This window comes from Hemiscyllium ocellatum, chromosome 10, assembly GCF_020745735.1.
Source record: "Hemiscyllium ocellatum isolate sHemOce1 chromosome 10, sHemOce1.pat.X.cur, whole genome shotgun sequence".
In the NCBI taxonomy this organism is placed as follows: domain Eukaryota; kingdom Metazoa; phylum Chordata; class Chondrichthyes; order Orectolobiformes; family Hemiscylliidae; genus Hemiscyllium; species Hemiscyllium ocellatum.
Window position 1 is genome coordinate 35,416,516 of NC_083410.1, and position 21,229 is coordinate 35,437,744.

Consider the following 21,229-nt stretch of genomic DNA (forward strand, 5'->3'; position numbering starts at 1 on the left):
GCTTTGGCAACATTTTTCACTTTGCACTCATCAGGATAATATGCAGGAAATACCAACCTAAAAGAAGACTACCTTTTTAAACTTTGGGAAGAGCATGCTAATTGGTTGGCATATAGATTCTGACAGAAGTATTATGTGGCAATTGATCCAGTTAGATTAAGAGTGACAGTTAACTATCGTGTTGTTTAAACTGGCACATTAACTCTGGTCACGATAATGCCTGAAGAAATGAACCAAAGAATAGCCAGCACAGGTTTAGTTGAGTTGAAACCTGCGCAATATGTGTACTTGTTCTTTCTTTCTACAAAGAACAGGGCCATGTGTGTTAAGATATGTGCACACTGGAAGCTACAAGTGCTCCACACTGTGAGCCTGACATTCTGAAATTTTTTTTGCACACTCCGGACTATTTAGCAAGTGTGCAATTGTGGAATCACATCTAATATTGGACACTTGTTTTGCAACCATAAACTAGTTGGGTATATTGAGTACTTTGCTTGTTACACACTACCAAAGGGATACATAGTTTGATGCAAACAGTCAGGCTTTAGGATGTATGGACTACATAGTTAACATCACTGAAATTTGTATACCATGCTTGTCATTTGTGTGATAAACAGAATGTTAGTTTGGCTTGACTGGAACAGCATGTTAGTAGCAAATATCACTCATAACAGCTGTATGGAACAGATAGCTTCACTTGTTACTCAGACTTCTGAGACATCTTACCTTTCCAAGATAATCTGTGGTGGGTTATGCATTTTTCAGGACCAAAAATGATTTGTGGGAAGCAGATGGGCTGAGGCAGCTGTGTCAGAGAAATACAAGTAGGTAACCTTTGAATGGACAAATGAACAAGAGAATGTGAAGCCAAAAGATAAGCTACTTATCAGTTAGGACACAGACATGATGCTTGGTGTGTTCTACCTTCTGGATAAGTGCAAAGTTTATTGTGAAGTTAAATGCATAGCTTTGGTCTGCTCAGTAATTTGCTGAAGAAATGTTGATACGTAGAAGACTGTGTGTTGTTCTGAAAGTCTGAGAACACAAATACATTGGAAAAATTGAGAGAGATGGTGGAAAAATAGAAGTGACTGTCTTCTGCGCCCAATTGTACATTGACTCAGTGTAATCAAAGGACAACATAAAGAAGAGAAGATCAAGAGGGATCCTAAGTAAAGATGCACAAGTGGAAAGGGAAATCATTGCTTGAAATGTTTGAATTGTGATTGATTATATGTTCTAATTGTAATAAGAAAGAATCGCCCGAAGTAATGGCAGAAAGACATAGGACATAGAATGAAGATGCTGCTGTTCTTAACTGTTGCAGTAAGGTTAAGTTAGTATGCATGTAACATCTTACATGCTCATGGAATGTTACAAAGAACTTCACAACAATTGGACCGCAATCACTTTATATAGACTAACATAGCAATGATGTTGCAGACAGCAACTACCCATAAACAGTAATGGGATGAAAATCAGATAATCAATTTTGATCTGTTCTGATGAAGGATTATTGGACCTGAAATGTTGACTGTGCTCTCCACAGATGCAACCAAATTTCCTGAGTTTCTCCAGCAATTTCTCTTTTGTTTCAGAATTCCCGCATCTGCATTTCTTTGTTTTATTAATCAGTTTTGATGTTGGTTAATGGGTAAATGTGTGCCAAAACAATGGTGCCTTTTAATAGCACCAAGAGGCTTCATAGAGGTGCTTGCACAAGTGAAAGTAATAGTGTGTGTTTGAAAGGTGGAATTTTAATCGCCACAAATTGTTAACATTGTTTTCACTTCTGTAACCTGGGAGTTTGGTAGGTTTTATGCTCCTCTGTGTTAAATTTATCTACTATCACTTTTTAATGTGAATTAACCAAAATGTTCCTTTGGCTAAATATTAGGAATCCAATCAAGTGATAGCACTGTTGTACTATATCTCTTCATTTTACCTATCATGATTGTAGATATTCATTCTTGTTCCCTTACCCTATGTATGTAGTGACTCTGGTGTGCTGAAGCTCCATCCTAGTCTGTTCCTGTTGCTGCTTGTTCTGGGTCGGTTATATCCATCACCCTTAGATGGCACTTCCTCAGCACTCAGTCTGGCACCCTTTGTGCCCTTCATCATAAGGTAAGGCATCTATTATAAGTAAGCTTTTGAATTACAAATGTGATACACCACAAAATAAGCTTTTATATATTTTAATCTGTTCTTTTAACTAAGTTATTTTTCATGTTTTATGACAAGATGGAAAAGCAAACAAGTATGCACCTGTATGTATTACCATTATCTATATTTAGGTCTATTGCATAGTTAATATCATATAAATGATCTTCATTGGTATATAGCTGAGTGAATATTGAGTTCCAATTGCAAAAATTGTACTAAGCTGCGTTGCTCAAACAAAGTAGATCTATCACCTCTTTTGAGCTATGGAGTAATAAAATGCGTTGTGCTCGAACAGTATGGCATCAAGTTTGACACTGTGGTGTGTAGGTTGTACAGACGTTGAATGTTAGAATAAGAAGCAAATCTAACAAATTATTTACATAAGGACGTTGAAACTATCCATTCAGTTTATAGAGTAAACTGTTAATAGTCAGCACTAACTTCAGAAGGCTTTCTGTGTAACTATGAATGTTAATTGAAAATAAATATTATCTAAGAAAAGGAATTATGCTAAGTTAGTGTACATTAATGAACAGTTTGCATTCAAAAGTTTTGCTTTATTTTGACTAATGAAAATAACATTTAGGAATGGCATTAACCTTAAACATGAATCTTGAAGTGTTGTTGTCATTTAATCTAACCATTGAAATTGCTTTTACTTTTCATTTCCTAAGTTACAAATGCAGAGCCTTTTAAAGCTGGCTGAAGTATCATTGATAATTGGCCAGAAAATCTATATATGCTTTTCTGAATCAATTTTTTTTTTATTTAAAAATCTGTGGATTTGTGATGGTTTGCAATTTTGAGAAACAAACAAGGAGCAGCTATTGAACAAAATGTGCATATTTGCATTCCTGCTTTTCGAAACAATGCATTTGAATTTGAATCTATAAGTGGTAGATACAAGCACAGTTACAATGTTTAAAAGACATTTTAATAAATACATGAATAAGAAAGGTTTGGAAGGATATGGGCGAACAGCAGGCAAGTGGGACTAGTTTTAGTTTGGAATATGTTCGGCATGGACTGGTTGGATCGAAGGGTCTGTTTTCTTAGTGCTTTTAAATCTGAGACTTGCCAATTCCCCTTCTCATGATCCAACATCCCAAACACGCTTTCCTAGTGAAGCAGCATTTTACTTGTACTTCTTTCAATATAAACTCCTACATTCACTGCTCACCAAGTGGTCTCCTTTACATTGTTAACACTACACGGAAACTGGGCAATCACTTTGCAGAATGCCTCTACTTATTCCATAGGAATGATCCTGACATTCTAATTGTTTATCATTTCAATAAACCACCTTGCACCCATTTCTGTCCTACATCAGCTAGTGTTCCAACAAAACTCGATGCACGCTGGAAAAGCAACACCTAAAGTTTCACTTAGGTAGGGTACAACTTCAAACCATGACCTTAATCCTTTATTTTTCTTAGAGCCTCCCCACCTCCAATTGCAGTGTCTGGTTTATGCCTTTGCCCTCAGCAAAGCAGATCCACTTTCTCCTTTTCACGCCTTCTTTTATACCCATTTTACATCTTTCTACCTCCTATTATTATTAGAATTCCTTCAGGCTTTTGCTGTGGGCACTTTCACAATCTGTTCCACTTACTCCCTGTTCCCCTTAATCAAAAACATAAAAATCAGGAGTTTTCAGTTCTGAAGAAAAATCAGATCTGATTCAAAATGTTAACTTTGTTTCTCTGTCCACAGATACTGCCAGACCTGAACTTCTCCAACACTTTCTGATTTCACAAACATATGCCTCCTCTGTGTCCTCGGTAAAATAGGAAAGAGAAGAAAATTGTTGTGAAATACTCCAAACAATCTTGATTAAGTTCCATTAAAAAATGTCTGGAGTAACTGTAATTTGCAAATCTAGCATGCCATGACAAATAGAAAAGCTGCTTGATTTTTTAAGTTTAAAATTAAACAGGTTTGGACCAATCAGTGATTTCATTTCACTTTTATCAATGAACTTGACCCCATGAATCAATGAATTTAGATAAATACACCTGTGCCATTCTGCATGGTCTAACAACTGCACCTAACAAACTGGCATTAATCCAGAAAATTTGGGATTGCTATTGACTCAGGAATCAATTTCACACAGTTTTCACAAGGCTGATCATGAAGAAATACAAAAGTTAAAGCAAATGATATATAATCATAAAACTCATGCCATAATCTCCTATCAGTTTTACAGTAGGAAATTAAACCGATGTTACAGATATTTAATTAAAATGCACAAATCTGTGGGGACAAAAAAGGGCTGCTTTTTCATATGATATTCAGAAAAATTACTCAGCAGTAAGATAGGATGAGAATCATCTAGAAATAATCCATTAACTGAGGCATACGTCCAGAGAATAATTGTGTATAATGTACCCGAAAACAAACTACATCTGTACATTTGATAAACCAGTCTGCACTGCCCAAGTTCATCTAACTTGAAGAACAGTTTAAATGCTGTGATTATCATTGATGTCCGAAGTTTGGGAGAGGCAGATTCATCTGGAGTTTCCATTCCTTAGCTATATGTTAAATTAAGAAGCTAGAAAAGCTGAAGGAAAGGGGAGTATTGAACTAACACCAACTCATGGCTGAAGTAGTGATTTTGGGTTCCTGGCAGCATCGTTGGCATCTGTTGGTGAGGTTCAGCGAGGGTGTCAGTGGAAGTGAGATGGCGTCAGAGTGGTGACTTCTTTTGAAGTGGCAGCAGTGTAGCAAAGAGTCTCATGATTGGTCACCACCTATCCAAGATGGAGGATGGGAAAGAATTGTGGCTGTAACAGCTGCTGCTTTTTGAGATATTGGAGGTAATTTCCTCGAATTCCAGGAGCAGTAATCACTGTTTTATAAGCTGTTGCATTGTTTTGAAACTTTGGGGGGACAAAGATCAAAATAACGGCACTTTAAAAGGGAAGAAGACCAACAAAGGCAGAGACCATATGGTGAGAAGGAAACCTACACTGCTCTCTCACACAACAGTGAGTCTGCACAGCTATTGCCTTTGCTGTTTGAGTTCAAGTATCTCTGGACACTGGAGTGCATCTAACAAAAGTTAACAAGCGGCACAATTCACAACTGACCTTGGAGGAACCTGTGTAGGTGAGCTCACAGCAAGAGATAAACTAATTGCATGGTTTGTGTAACCTTGCTGTAGATCTACAACAGTGAGTACAGTGGGGTTTTCTTTGATGATATGTTTTATTAAGATCTGCCTTGATTAAATTTTAAAAATATAAAGCATATGTACTACGTTAGCCTGGAGAAGTATGTTTTAGAGCAGTATTTTCTGGGTCTGTAGATTGTTAAGGAGCAAACATGGCCTCGAGTAGAGTGGCGTGCTCTTCCTGACAAATGTGGGAGAATAGAGAGAGATTCTGTGTTACTGATGGTCACGTGTTCAGAAAGTGTCTTTAGTTGGGAATCCTTACAGATTAGGAGAAAGCGAGGACTGCAGATGCTGGAGATCAGAGCTGAAAATATGTTGCTGGAAAAGCGCAGCAGGTCAGACAGCATCCTGCTCCTTGGATGCTACCTGACCTGCTGCGCTTTTCCAGCAACACATTTTCAGTTTCAATCATATCAGATTGCATGGATCGATTAGAGCAGCAGTTAGAGGCGATGAGGAATGTACAAAAGCTAGGGAGTTTGATGGATAGTAGTTATAAGAAGGGAGGAAAACCACAGATACAGTCAGGTAGATGGGTTAACCCCAGAAAAGGTAAGAGAGGGAAGCAGGTAGTGCAGGAGTCTCCTGTGGCTATCGCTTTTTCAAACAAGTATGCTGTTTTGGAAAATGCAGGGGCTGATGGATTCATTGGGGAATGTAGCAAGAACAGCCAAGTTTCTGATACTGAGACTGGCTGTACTGTAACAAGAGGTACATCAGGTTCCAAGCAATCAATTGTGATAGGGGACTCTCTAGTCAGAGGCACAGACAGACATTTCTGCGGCTGGCAGACAGAAATCAGAATCGTGTGTTGGCTCCCTGGTATCAGGATCAAGGATATCTCAGAAAGAGTGCAGAATATTTTCAAAGGGGAGAGGGACCAGCCGGAGGTCATTGTACACATTGGAACTAACGACTTAGGAAGGGAGAAAAATGAGATTCTGAAGAGAGAATGTAGGAAATTAGGCAGGAATTTAAAAGGGAGGTCCACAAGGGTAGTAATATCTGGATTATTCCCAGTGCCATGAGCTAATGAGGGGAGGAATAAGAGGAGGGAGCAGATGAATGCATGACTGAGGAGCTGGTGCAGGGGAGAAAGGTTCACATTTTTAGATCATTGGAATCTGTTCTGGGGTCGAAGTGACCTGTACAAGAAGGACAGATTCACCTGAATTAGAAGGGGACTAACATACTGGCAGGGAGATTTGCCAGAGCTACTCGGGAGGATTTAAACTTGTAAGATGGGTGGGTGGGACACAGGAAGATAGTAAGGAACGAGATCAGTCTGAAACTGGCATAGTTGGGAAAAGGAGCAAGTCAAACAGGCAGGGTGGGTGGGAACAAAGCAGAGATGAATTAATCTGCATTTATTTGAATGTAAATGGACTAACAGAAGAACTCAGGACATTATTAGGAATATGGGACTGGGAAATCAGAGCAATTACATTGACATGATGCAGGGATGGACAGAACTGGCAGCTTAATGTTCCAGGAAGCAAATGCTATAGGAAGGATAGAAAGGAGGACAAGAGAGCAGGGGGGAGTGGTGTTTTTAATAAGGGATAACATTAAGCCTGTATTTAGGGAAGATATTTCTGGGAATACAGCCAGGGGAGTTATTTGGATGGAACTGAGAAATAAGAAAGGGATGATCACCTTATTGGGATTGTACTATAGATGTCGCAATCCTCAATGGGAAATTAAGAAACAAATTTGTAAGGAGATCACAGTTAACTGTAAAAATAGTAGTAAAAAATGAGGTCTGCAGATGCTGGAGATCACAGCTGCAAATGTGTTGCTGGTCAAAGCACAGCAGGCCAGGCAGCATCTCAGGAATAGAGAATTCGACGTTTCGAGCATAAGCCCTTCATCAGGAATAAGAGAGAGCAGCCAAGCAGGCTAAGATAAAAGGTAGGGAGGAGGGACTAGGGGGAGGGGCGATGGAGGTGGGATAGGTGGAAAGGAGGTCAAGGTGAGGGTGATAGGCCGGAGTGGGGTGGGGGCGGAGAGGTCAGGAAGAGGATTGCAGGTTAGGAGGGCGGTGCTGAGTTGAGGGAACCGACTGAGACAAGGTGGGGGGAGGGGAAATGAGGAAACTGGAGAAATCTGAATTCATACCTTGTGGTTGGAGGGTTCCCAGGCGGAAGATGAGGCGCTCCTCCTCCAGCCGTCGTGGTGTTATGTTCTGCCGGTGGAGGAGTCCAAGGACCTGCATGTCCTCGGTGGAGTGGGAGGGAGAGTTAAAGTGTTGAGCCACGGGGTGATTGGGTTGGTTGGTTCGTGCGGCCCGGAGGTGTTCTCTGAAGCGTTCCGCAAGTAAGCGGCCTGTCTCACCAATATAGAGGAGGCCACATCGGGTGCAGCGGATGCAATAGATGATGTGTGTGGAGGTACAGGTGAACTTGTGGCGGATATGGAAGGATCCCTTGGGGCCTTGGAGGGAAGTGAGTGTGGAGGTGTGGGCGCAAGTTTTACATTTCCTGCGGTTGCAGGGGAAGGTGCCGGGGGTGGAGGTTGGGTTGGTGGGGGGTGTGGATCTGACGAGGGAGTCACGAAGGGTGTGGTCCTTGCGGAACGCTGATAGGGGAGGGGAGGGAAATATATCCTTGGTGGTGGGGTCTGTTTGGAGGTGGCGGAAATGGCGGCGGATGATACGTTGTATGCGGAGGTTGGTGGGGTGGTAGGTGAGAACCAGTGGGGTTCTGTCTTGGTGGCGGTTGGAGGAGCGGGGCTCAAGGGCGGAGGAGCGGGAAGTGGAGGAGATGCGGTGGAGGGCATCGTCGATCACGTCTGGGGGGAATCTGCGGTCCTTGAAGAAGGAGGCCAGTAGGATTGTTATGGTTTAGATGGAGAGGTATTTGTTAAGTGCGTACAAGACAATTTTCTGATTCAGTATGTGGATGTACCTACTAGAGAAGGTGCAAAACTTGACCTACTCTTGGGAAATAAGGCAGGGTAGGTGACTGAGGTGTCAATGGAGGAGCACTTTGGGGCCAATAACCATAATTCTGTTAGATTTAACATAGTGATGGAAAAGGATAGACCAGATCTAAAAGTTGGAAGTTCTAAGTTGGAGAAAGGCCAATTTTCACAGTATTCGGCAAGAACTTTCAAAAGCTGATTGGGGCAAACGTTTGCAGATAAAGAGACAGCTGGAAAATGGGAAACCTTCAGAAATGAGATAACGAGAGTCCAGAGAAAGTATATTATTTTTAGGGTGAAAGGAAAGGCTGGTAGATATAGGGAATGCTGAATGACTGAAGAAATTGAGGATTTGGTTAAGAAAAAGAAGGAAGCATATGTAAGGTATAGACAGGATAGATCGAGTGAATTCTTAAGAGTATAAAGGCAGTAGGAGTATACTTAAGAGGAAATCGTGAGGGCAAAAAGGGGACATGAGATAGCTTTGGCAAATAGAATTAAGGAGAATCCAAAGGGTTTTTACAAATACATTAAGGACAAAGGGTAACTGGGGAGAGAATAGGGCCCCTCAAAGATCAAGTAGGAGAAAGTGAGGACTGCAGATGCTGGAGAAAGAAGGCCTTATGCCTGAAATGTCGATTCTCCTGCTCCTTGGATGCTGCCTGACCTGCTGCGCTTTTCCAGCAACACATTTTTCACCCCTCAAAGATCAGCAAGGCGTCCTTTGTGTGGAGCCGTAGCAAATGGGGTCGTTACTAAACGAGTGTTTTGCATCAGTATTTACTGTGGAAAAGGACTTGGAAAATATAGACTGTAGGGAAATAGATGATGACATCTTGAAAAACATCCATATTACAGAGGAGGAAATGCTGGATGTCTTGAAATGCATAAAAGTGAATAAATCCCCAGGACCTGATCAGGTGTACCCTAGAACACTGGGAACCTAGGGAAGTGATTGCTGGGCCTCTTACTGAGATATTTGTATCATCGATAGTCACAGGTGAGGTCCCGGAAGACTGGAAGTAGGCTAACATGGTGCCAATATTTAAGAAAGGTGGCAAGGACAAGCCAGGGAACTACAGGCCAGTGAGTCTGACGTCAGTGGTGGGCAAGTTGTTGGAGGGATTCCTGCAGGACAGGATGTACGTGTATTTGAAAAGGCAAGGACTCTCTACAAGAATCTCAGGGAGTTCCTCTCCCACTGCAACTCCCAGGTCATTTCCTCTGCCCTGAAGCTCTTCACACCTTCATCTCCTCCCCCACTCACCCATTGTACTCTATGCTACACTCTCCCCACCCCCACCCTCCCCAAGCTTATCTCTCCACGCTTCAGGCTCTCTGCCTTTATTCATGATGAAGGGCTTTTGCCAGAAACGTCGATTTCTCTGCTCATTGGATGCTGCCTGAACTGCTGTGCTCTTCCAGCACCAGTGATCCAGAATCTGGTTTCCAGCATCTGCAGTCATTGTTTTTACCGAGGGATAGTCAACATAGCTTTGTGTGTGGGAAATCATGTCTCACAAACTTGATTGAGTTTTTTGAAGAAGAAACAAAGAGGATTGATGAGGGCAGAGCGGTAGGTATGATCTATATGCACTTCAGTAAGGTGTTTGACCAGATTCCCCATGGGAGACTGGTTAGCAAGGTTAGATCTCACGGAATACAGTGAGAATTGGCAATTTGAATACAGAACTGGCTCAAAGATAGTAGACAGAGGGTAGTCGTGGAGGGTTGTCTTTCAGACTGGAGGCCTGTGACTAGTGGAGTGCTACAAGGATTGGTGCTGGGTCCATTACTTTTCTTCATTTATGCGAATAATTTGGATGTGAGCATAAGAGGTACAGTTAGTAAGTTTGAGGATGATACCAAAATTGGAGGTGTAGTGGACAGTGGAGAGGGTTACCTCGGATTACAACAGGATCTTGATCAGATGGGCTAATGGGCTGAGAAGTGGCAGATGGAGTTTAAATTAAATAAATATGAGGTGCTGCATTTTGGGAAAGCAAATCTTAGCAGGACTCATACACTTAATGGTAGGGTCCTACAGCGTGTTGCTGAACAAAGAGACATTAGAGTGCAGGTTTATAGCTCCTTGAAAGTGGAGTTGTAGGTAGATAAGATTGTAAAGGTGGCATTTGGTATGCTTTCCTTTATTGGTCAGAGTATTGAATACAGGAGTTGGAAGGTCATGTTGCAGCTGTACAGGACATTGGTTAGGTCACTGTTGGAATATTGCGTGCAATTCTGGTCTCCTGCATGTCGGAAGGATGTTGTGAAATTTGGAAGGGTTCAGAAAAGATTTACAAGGATGTTGCCGGGGTTGAAGGATTTGAGCTATAGGGAGAGTTTGAGTAGACTGGGGCTGTCTTATCTGGAGAATCGGAGGCTGAGGGGTGACCTTTATAGAGGTTTATAAAATCATGAGAAGCATGGATAGGACAAATAGACAAAGTCTTTTCCCTGGAGTGGGGGAGTCCAGAACTGGAGGGAATAGGTTTAGGATGAGAGGGGAAAGATCTAAAAGAGACGCAAGGGGCAACTTTTTCAAGCAGAGGGTGGTGCGTGTATGGAATGAGCTGCCAGAGGAAATGGTGGAGGCTGGTACAATTGCAACATTTAATAGGCATCTGGATGGGTAAACGAATAGGAAGGGTTTGGAGGGATATGGGCCAGGTGCTGGCAGGTGGGACTAGATTGAGTTGGGATATCTGGTCGGCATGGACGACTGGCTTGAAGGGTCTGCTTCTGTGCTGTACATTTCTAATGCTTGGCCATTTTGAACCTTCACCACCACTTAATATGATCATGGCTGATCATCCAACTGGATACCCTATTTCTGCTTTCTCCTCATACCCTTCAATTGATTTGACTGTAAGGGGAATGGAGGGGCTAGGATGGGGAATACCTAGTTGGAGGGGGTGTAGAGAATGGACTGGAGTTTTGAGAAAAAGACTAATAGTGTATCGTGGAGAGCACGAGGAAGTAGTGATAAAAGGAAGAGCGAAGGTGGCAGGACTACGGTCTATCACAAAAATACTATAATCATATTAAAATTGCTTATAGTGATGACAAAAACAAATACAACTAGTGCTGATAACACTCATGATCACTGCAATGAAAATATCATATTTGCAATTCAACTTTACAAAAAACAGGAGAACTCCGCCTTCCTTTTTAAGCAGCCTGCAGCTGGGATTTAGAAAACTTCTGATCTGAGTTTTTTCTTTCTCTTGATTACTTCAGGGTTGATCAAGCTTTTATTTTAACTTACTTTAGTTTCAGTCAGTTTCTGGTGGTTTTAGTTGATCACTGCTGAGTGCTTTAAAGGAAAATAGTTGTTTGCATTGATGTGCTTGGAGCATTATGTTGATTCCAATAGATCAATACAAGTTGATGACTGAATGAACAATTTGGAACCCAGATTGGACACTTTTGAGCGCAGATGATCACTGACCATGTGATCAAAAGCAGAATTCTGACAGGTTTTTTTTTTCTGGTACGACTATCATCCTTGAATGCAAGGGTGTAACTCAATGTTAGATGACAAATTTGATGGATAGTTATTTCCTATTGGTGCTGTGTGATCACTGCCTTAAAGGTAAGATGAAAAGCAATTGTCAGCATTTATTCATTGTTTTCTCTTGTAGTAAAGAAAAACACAATGTTTTCACTCGGGTATATCAATGAAGTGAATTAACAAAAAAGGTAGAGACACTGGGAGAAATGGCTAAAAGCTTTCTCAGAGGTTTAATCTCAAGGAAGAGAATTTAAATCATTAAACATTGGAGCCCAGATGGCACATATAAGCCATAAGTATGGAGAAGGCTGATGCTTTAGTTGGATTTGGTGCTTGGTAGGATAAAAACAACAATCTTGATTGAACTTAAGATTAAGGAGAGTAAAATATTAGAGACTGGCCAGGACGGTTTTGGAGTCCTTGATTCTATGGATAGTAAAAGCATGGATTGATTTTTGGCAGCTGGGCTGATATAGGGATACGTATGGATAATATTATAGAAGGGGGTATGAATTGTCTTGATGGAAAGGATGCAGGATCAAAAGTTCTGCACAGGATTGAAAACAGAATGATGAGCATGCAAATGAGCTTGTTCACTCTGCGGTGTGAGGGAGTGGCATAAGACCATATGATCATAAGACATAGGAATGGAAGTAAGGCCATTTGGCCCATCAAGACATTTAACATCTTGGTTTCCACTGTGCTCTGGCTGAAGAAATGTCTCCTCATTTCTGTTCTGAATTTACCCCCTCTAATTTTAAGGCTGTGCTCACGGGTCCTAGTCTCCCTGTCTAAGGGAAACAAATTCCCACCGTCCACCATTTCTAAGCCATGCATCATCTTGTAAGTTTCTGTTAGATCTCTACTCCACCTTCTAAGCTCTAATGAATACGATCCCAGGATCCTCATCTGTTCATCGTATGTAAGGCCTACCATTCCAGAGATCATCTGTGTCAATCTCCGCTGGACAAGCTTCAGTGCCAGTATGTCCTTCCTGAGGTGTGGGTCCCAAAATTTAGACGCAGTATTCTAAATGGGGCCTATCTACAGTTTAAAAAGTCTCAGAAGCACACCACTGCTTTTATATTCCAACCCTCTTGAGATAAATGACAACATTACATTTGCTTTCTTAACCACGGACTCAACCTGCAAGTCAACCTTCAGAGAATCCTGGACTAGCACTTCCAGATCCCTTTGTACTTTGGCTTTATGAATTTTCTCACCGTTTTTAGAAAATAGTCCATGTCTGTATTCTTTTTTCCAAAGTGTAAGACCTCACATTTGCTCACATTGAATTGCATCTCCTAAACTGTCTAAATCTTTCTGCAGCCTCCCCACCTTCTCAGTACTATCTGCCTGTCCGCCTAACTACGTATCATTGGTGAACTTCACCAAAATGCCCCCAATTGCTTCATCTACATCATTATATAGATATTTTTATTGGGAATTTAACATTTTGACAAATTTACAAAAATAAGCAGAATTTTCAAGCACAAACATTAATATAAAAATAGATCTTAAATATATAATCATCAAAATTCAACTAATCCACAATCATCCAGAGTGTATAGTTGAGTCGCTTACATCCTTCAAATAAGAGAAAATGTTCTCTAATACACTCATAACAGTATGATAAAAAGGAAGTTATTTCCAAACAATAAGAACAAAAAAAAAATTAAACATGTTTGAATGGAGATCTTCCCCCTTGTTCTCAGGGGGCCTTACTACCTTTCCACCGTTCCACCATATCCTCTCCCAAACAGTGTCCCACCCTCAACCCGGGCGCTCCTTAATAGGATTTAGATATAATACCGAGCTAGAGTTAACAGTGAGCGCCGCACCCCCACCCCTCCCCACCCATACCTGAGTATATCTGCTAGCATCAATGCCACGTACAAACACACATAACTATAAAATTACAACTCCAACAGATTACAGTTAAGTATAATAACATAGCAAGGAAGACAACCCCGCTCCCAGAGGCAAAAGTAAAGTAGAATAAAGTATCCATTTCTCCCCACGGAGTGTGGGAGAGGCAAGCCAACATAAATTGTCTCTTACGATTTATTTAACCGAGTCTAAAAGTTTCTTGGCCTCTTCCGATGATCTAAAATTATACTCGGATCCTTCATGGGTAAAGCATAACGTCGCTGGGTAGCGTAAGCTGTATTGAATATCTAAGTCCCTTAAACATTTCTTCACCTCATCAAACGCCTTCCTTCTTCGTGCCAAAGCCGGGGAGAAGTCCTGAAATAACATAATCTTGGATCCTTCATGAATCATAGCTTTAGGATCCTTTCCAAGCTTTCTGGAGGCATCCAGGAGTATCTGCCTCTCCCTATAACTCTGCAGCCGGAACAGGACCGGGCGTGGGCGCTGGTTTGGGCCAGATCCGCGTACTGCGACCCGGTAGGCCCACTCCACCCTTACCCGGTCAGTTTCAGCCCCCAGGTTTAAAAGCTGGGGCAGCCATCGCTCCAGAAATGCTGCTAACTGTCCTTTCCCTTCTTGTTCTTGAAGGCCCAGCAACCGAATATTCTTTCTCCGATTTCTGTTGTCAATATCATCCATGTAGATTTCAAAGGCCCTGATTCTCTGCTCCAGAGCTCGCACCTGTTCTGCAGCTCCTGCAGCCTCGGAGGTCGTGGCCTTTAGTTCCGCCCCCTCCACTCGGCCCTGCAATTCTCCGATAGAGTGATTCTGTTTCTGCAGCTTTTCTTCGAATGCATTCCATCTCTGTCGGGATTCTGCGATGAAATTGACGAGTGTCGATTCCAATCTAGCAATCATCTCTATAAGGCCTGTTTTTACATCAGCTGCAGCAGGAGGAGAGGAGGGTGGGGGAGGGGTCTTTGTTTTCTGAGAGCTGCGGAGTCCCTTTGATTTACTCATTATCCACTCAGTATTAGACTGTTTAAATATAGTATTCAGCAGCTAATTAAGATTAAAGAAATTTTTTGGGTGGTTTGGCAAGTGTGGTGGGGGCAGGAAACCCACTTTTCCCAGGTTTTGGGAAGGGCTCTGTAGACTCAGACTTGCTGAGTCGCCGCCATCTTGGATCTCTTCATCTACATCATTAACATGTAAAGTGAACAGCTGCGTCCCCAACACTGAACACTGCGAGACCCCACTTGTCACCAGCTGCCATTCCGAAAAAGAGCCTTTTATCCCAACTCTCTGCCTTCTGTCAGACAGCCAATCCTCAATGCATGCCAGTAGCTCACCTCGAAAACCTTGGAGTCTAGATAGATAACATGCACTGGGTTTTCCTGGTCTAACCTACTTCTTACCTCTTCTTCAAAGAATTCAACAGGTTTGTCAGGCATGTCCTCCATGCTGACTTTTTCTAATCCGACCCTGCACTTCTCATCCTTAATGATAGATTCTAGGATTTTATCTATAACCGAGGTTTAGGCTAATCGGCCTATCATTTTACATCTTTTGTCTTGATCATTTCTTGAATAAGGGGGTTACAACAGCAATTTTCCAATCATTTGGAACTTGCCCTGACTCCAGTGATATTTGAACAATCACAACCAATGCCTGTGCTATTTCCTCAGCAACTCTCTCAGAACTCTAGGATGTAGCCCATCGGGGCAGGAGATTAATCAATTTTTCGACCTTTTAGTTTTTTTAGCACTTTGTCTTTTGTAGTGGCTACCATACTCAACTCTGCCCCCTCACTCTCCTTAATTGTTGGGATATTACTCATGTATTCCACTGTGAAGACTGACACAAAGCACTTATTATTTCTTCAGTGATTTTCTTATCTCCCATCACAGGCCTTCCTGCATCAATTTGGAGCGGCACAATTTCTACTTTTGCCTCTCATTTGTTTCTTCTGTATTGAAAGGAACTTTTACTGTCATTTCTAATATTACTGGCTAGCTTACCTTCATATTTGATGCCCTCCTTCCTTATTTCTGTCTGTTATCCTCTTTGTTTTTGTAGTCTTCCCAAGCTTCTGATTTCCCAGTGCTCTTGGCCACTTTATTGGCTCTCGCTTTTTCTATGATATATTTCCTGACTTCCTTGTCAGCCATGGCTGTCCCCCTCCACCCTCCATCTCCCGCTGGATAACCTTTCTTTTCTTTGGGATGAACCTCTGTACTGTGTCCTCAATTACACCTAGAAACTCCTGCTATTGTTGCTCTATTGTCTTCACAACTAGGCTCTGCTTCCAGTCGATTTTCGTTAGTTCCTCCCTCATGCTCCTGTAATTACCTTTTTTATTTAAGTGTAACACCATTACATCGGATTTTGCCTTCTCTCTTTCAAAATGCAGACTGAACTCTACCATATTATGATTGCTGCCTCCTAAGTGTTCCCTTACTTTAAGATCTTTTATAAAGTCTGGCTCATTACGTAGCATTAAGTCCTGTTCCCTTGTGGGCTCCATCACAAGTTGTTCCAAAAAGCCATTCGGTAAGCATTCTAGGAATTCCCTTTCTTTGATTCACTGGCAGCACTATTTACTCAGTTCATTTGCATATTGAAGATCCCCATGATCACCGTGACCTTGCTTTTCTGACATCCCCTATCTATTTCCCTGATCCTGACCACTGCTGGGAGGTCTGTAAATAATTCCCATTATGGATTTTTTGTCTTTGTGGTTCCTCGACTCCACATCATCTGACCCTATATCACTCAGGCACGGAGGCACTGAAAGGGTATGGATTTTGCAACAACTGCTAACTACTGGTTTGGATTTTGCCAATTTTTAGCTGGCGACAATTGTGGCTTAGGCAGGATATATGTTGGACAAGCATTCCGGTAGCAAGGAGATGATGGGGGATTGAAGAGGATGATAGGGAAGGCAGTCTTTGTTGGAGTAGACTTGCCATCCAACTTTGAAAACTTGCTAATCTGCCTTCTGACAATGGTTACCAAGTGGCCAATTTGTGGAAGATCACAGCCTGTTTTCCCTACTGTACAAGTAACAGGGTCCTGAAATTTACAAGAAAATATTTCCTCTATTCAAAATGCAAGCTCTCATTTTGAGAAATCTGCGGTGTATTTCTAGAATATTAGACTTCCTGGAATTCTAGCATTTGAGAGCAACTTATTTCTCATTTTTATAATAACCACAATCTAAGTGAAAGTGCACAGCTAATCTTTCCTCTTTCAATCTGCTGGGAGTACAGTTTGCATTATTAAAATAAAATTTTATTTTGGTACTTAGAGTACTTGTGGAGAAGATACAATTGACAAGTTGAGGTCCAGCATTCAACTGCTTCATCTTCTAAGTCGAGCATTAATTTGAATTAAGATTTCTCTTCAGTCAGGAACTTTATTAGTACTGTAAATTCTTCAGAACATTGTTATGAAATGTGAATAGTAAAGCTTGGTCATTAATCATAAAATTGACAGATATAACTACTATTCTCTTGTTTTATTCATTCATGGGAAGAGGGTGTCGCTGGCTAGGCAGCATTTATTATGCACATCTAATTGCCCACAGGGCGATTAAGAGCTCACGGCATTTCTGTGGCTCTGGAGTTATATGTGGGTCAGCTCAGGATGGCAGTTTCCTTCCCTAAGGGACATTAATGAACCAGATGGGCTTTTCCAACAATCGAGAATGGATTCAGGATCATCACTAGATTCTTAATTCCAGATATCTTTCTTGAATTTAAATCTCCCCATCTGCCATGGTGGAATTTGAACCCAGGACCCCAGAATGTTATCTGGATCTCTGGATAATACCACTAGGCTATCGCCTTGCAGAGCTGGTTTGGGGTTGACCTGTCTTTTAAACTATTGTGCGTGGTTTGAATATAAAAAACTTGAAATTCTGAATCTAAACAGATATGTGGAACATGTTTTGCTGTCAGTTTTTTTTGTGTGCTTTAAAGAGATCAGAGAAATTAAATTAGTTACCTGTGTTCATCTTTGGTGTTCCGTGGAATCTGTCCCCTTATATCTTTGCTGATTGTCTTTATTCATTATTGCTTGTTATTTGGGGTTTTTCCTTTTTGCCTGCTGGTACATTTTTTTTATTCTGATAATAATAGAATTGATATCAAAATGTGTATGCTTTATTCATAGGCACAGTCATTGACAAATGACAGTGTGACTGTTGAATCACATCCTTGTACATGTCTCACTGGGAGCTTACCATAATTATTACAGTTAAGCTGATTCTCAGAAATAGTCCATTGTTGATATTCAAAGTTCGTGTATGAGCATGGCATGTGTCCTATCTTTCCAAACTGTGTCTCTGTATATTTTGAGAAAAGAGTATGTGCCTTGTTTTGTTTTGTGAGGTAGAGGGATCATGGAAGGATTGACAGTCCTGAAGAGGATGATCAATGCTGTGAAACTAATCCACTAACATTGAGGGATCCGTGTGATCTGTCCTGTTACAGAATGCATTTTCTGGAAGTCTTGAGAGGTGTACTGGAGAAGAAGACTTAAGCTATCTTTGATGTCATTATGTTCATCTTTGCTCCTCGACTGCATATCATTCTTTACCTCAAATTAATCTCTTCTTTCTTGTGGATTGTCAGCCATATCCTTCCAATGCTTTCCTAGTTGCTCATCAATTCATACCTTTAAATTATTCCTCTAAAACAGAGTTCTTTCAGAAAAGTAAAGAAGTGATAATAAAATAGCTGTAATTCCTTTACTTTTAATTGATGCAATCTTCTCCATTTTGTGTAGGTTTAATTGCTGAGCTGGAAGGTTCATTTCTAAATGTTTCATCACCCTACTAGGTAACATCTTCAGTGGGCCTCCGAGCGAAGCATGCTGATAATTTCTGCTTTCTATTTCTCTTTTTGGGGTTCTTAGAGTTTATGATGTCATTTCCTGTTCTTTTTTTCAGGGGGTGGTAGATAGGGTCTAACTCAATGTGTTTGTTGATAGAGTTCCGGTTGAAATGCCATGCTTCTAGGAATTCTCTTGCGTGTCTCTGTTTGGCTTGTCCTAGGATGAATATGTTGTCCCAGTCGAAGTGGTGCCTGTCCTTATCTGTATGTAAGGATCCTAGTGAGAGAGGATCATGCCGTTTTGTGGCTAGTTTGCTGCCTGTTTATCCAATGTAGTGTTTGTTACAGTTCTTGTGCGGAATTTTGTAAATGACATTAGTTTTGTTTGTTTGTCTAAGGTCTTTGAAGTTCATTTGCTGCTGTTTTTAGTATGTTGGTGGGTTTGTGGACTACAGTGATGCCAAGAGGTCTGAGTAGTCTGGCAGTCATTTCCGAGATGTATTTGATATAGGGAAGAGTGGCTAGGGTTTCTGCGTGCGTTTTGTCTGCTTGTTTGGGTTTGTTGCTGAGAAACTGGTGGACTGTGTTCATTGGGTACCCATTCTTTCTGAATACAGGGTATAGGTGATTTTCCTCTGCTCTGTGTAGTTCCTCTGTGCTGTAGTGTGTGGTGGCTCTGAAATAATATTCTGATGCAGCTTCACTTGTGGATGTTGGAATGGTTGCTTTTGTAATTCAATATTTGGTCCAAATGTGTTGCTTTCCTGCAGACAAAATACGTCTAGAAACCCTAGTCATTCTCCCCTACATTAAAGACATCTCTGAAATGACTGCCAGACTACTCAGACCTCTTGGCATCATTGGTAGCCCACAAACCCACCAACACACTAAACCAGCATCTAATGAGCTTGAAAGACCCTATACAGACAATAAACAAAACTAATGTCATTGACAAAATACCGTGCAAGAACTGTAAAAAACACTACATTGGACAAACAGGCAGAAAACTAGTCACCAGGATACATGAATATCAATTAGCCACAAAACGGCATGACCCACTCTCACTAGTACCCTTACATACAGATAAAGAAGGACACCACTTCGACTAGGCCAACACATCCAACGTAGGACAAGTCAAACAGAGACACGCACGAAAATTCCTAGAAGCGTGGCATTCCAACCGGAACTCTATCAACAAGCACATTGGATTAGACCCATCTACCACCCACTGAAAGAAAAACCGGAAACGACGTCACCAATCCAAAGAAACCCAAGCATATAAATAGGAAGCAGGAATTGTCAGCAATGCTTCGCCCGGAAGCCCGCTGAAGATGTTACCTAGTAGGGTGACAAAATGTTTGGAAATGAACCTTCCAGCTCAGCGAGTAAACCTACATCCAGAACCTCAACCTGAGCTACAAATCGTCTCAAAACTTGCTTTTCCATTTTGAATTTAGATTGGTTCAAAGTAATATAGCAGCAATGGAAATTGACAGGGAATTATTTCAAGAAATAAGTGACACTTTCAGGAAAGATGTTTTTTCATGTGGAAGATGTCAAATATTTTTAATGTGATTCGTGTAGATGGATGTTTTGTATAAGCTGTATAGTTTTAAAAACTTCTGATCAATTCTCTTCTGGATTGTAAGCAAGCATAAATAAAATTGAAACTATTTCTTGGTATCAGGAAAGCACATTGGCCAATAAAACAAAAAAACCTTGGATCTCCTTTACAGGCTTATCTGAAAATTCTTTCTAATGTGAAAGTTTTCAAGTAATTAACCTAGACCTCTATTTAATTAAATGTATTACATTCTATGTTTCCTAATAAATGTATTTTAGCAAAAATGAAATAGTGTGCATTGCTAGTCTTGTACTTATCAGTGCTTGAATCATTTAAAAGTATGTAGTAGTTGTAGACAGCAATTTATTTGTCTTCAAAGATGTTCGTAAGTTTCAAGTGATTATAATAGAGTAACTGTGAAATATGTATCAGCTGATTGAACATTTTATTTCATTTCCATTTTATGCATTGAGTAATGCTCTTGGATAGAACAAATGTGCCACTCAACAGAGGAACTATTGAGAATAATCTATTTACTAATAAATAACAGCAGTGTGGGTAAATTTTTGTTTTGCATCTCTCTCTTTGGTTGATTGGCTGGAATGTGCTGAGGCTTAGATTGTTCCACTTCAGCAAAAGTGGAATTTTCCATCAAGTAGGAGTTAGAATTTGAATTAGCCTGTGATGAAACATGTTTCATAACCTTATTAGTTAGTATCTGAAAGACCGAGTTCATCCTTCAGTAATGCATGCTTTCACCTCACTGTGTGTGTTTTGTTTCTACATTAAGTTGAGCCACCTATTATTGTCTTATTGTGAAAGGACATAGTTTTATTGGATGCTTAGATAGTAAAGAAATGACTAGAATTCACTGAGCTGCTAATCGTAAGCTGTCTCTCTTTTTCTCTCATTCTCCATTTCTTTCCAACACCACTCCCATCTTTCAAGTTGAGCACATCATTTTAGGATCGATCATGTGTGTGTCTGTATGGTAAGCAAACACACTATAAGAAACAGTTCATAATTTCATGCTATCTGTAGAGAATAATATGCTCTGCTCTCCACTAAAAGAATACACGAAATATGCTCTGCACATTTGTGACATTTAATGTTGTGGAATATTTCAACTCTATTTCACTTGCTTTATTATTGCAATAGAATTGTAACAT

At 40.8% G+C, this 21,229-nt stretch overlaps 1 protein-coding gene across 4 annotated transcripts in view; it reads left to right on the forward strand.

The window, feature by feature from the left end:
* The window catches only part of thada (THADA armadillo repeat containing), a 367,664-nt gene that overhangs the window by 146,371 nt on the left and 200,064 nt on the right, over window positions 1-21,229 (forward strand). For all 4 annotated transcript variants that reach the window (XM_060831397.1, XM_060831398.1, XM_060831401.1 and 1 more), the window contains exon 27: window positions 1,999-2,130. In XM_060831397.1, the coding sequence (XP_060687380.1) occupies window positions 1,999-2,130 (132 nt within the window). The remainder of the gene's footprint in view (window positions 1-1,998; window positions 2,131-21,229) is intronic.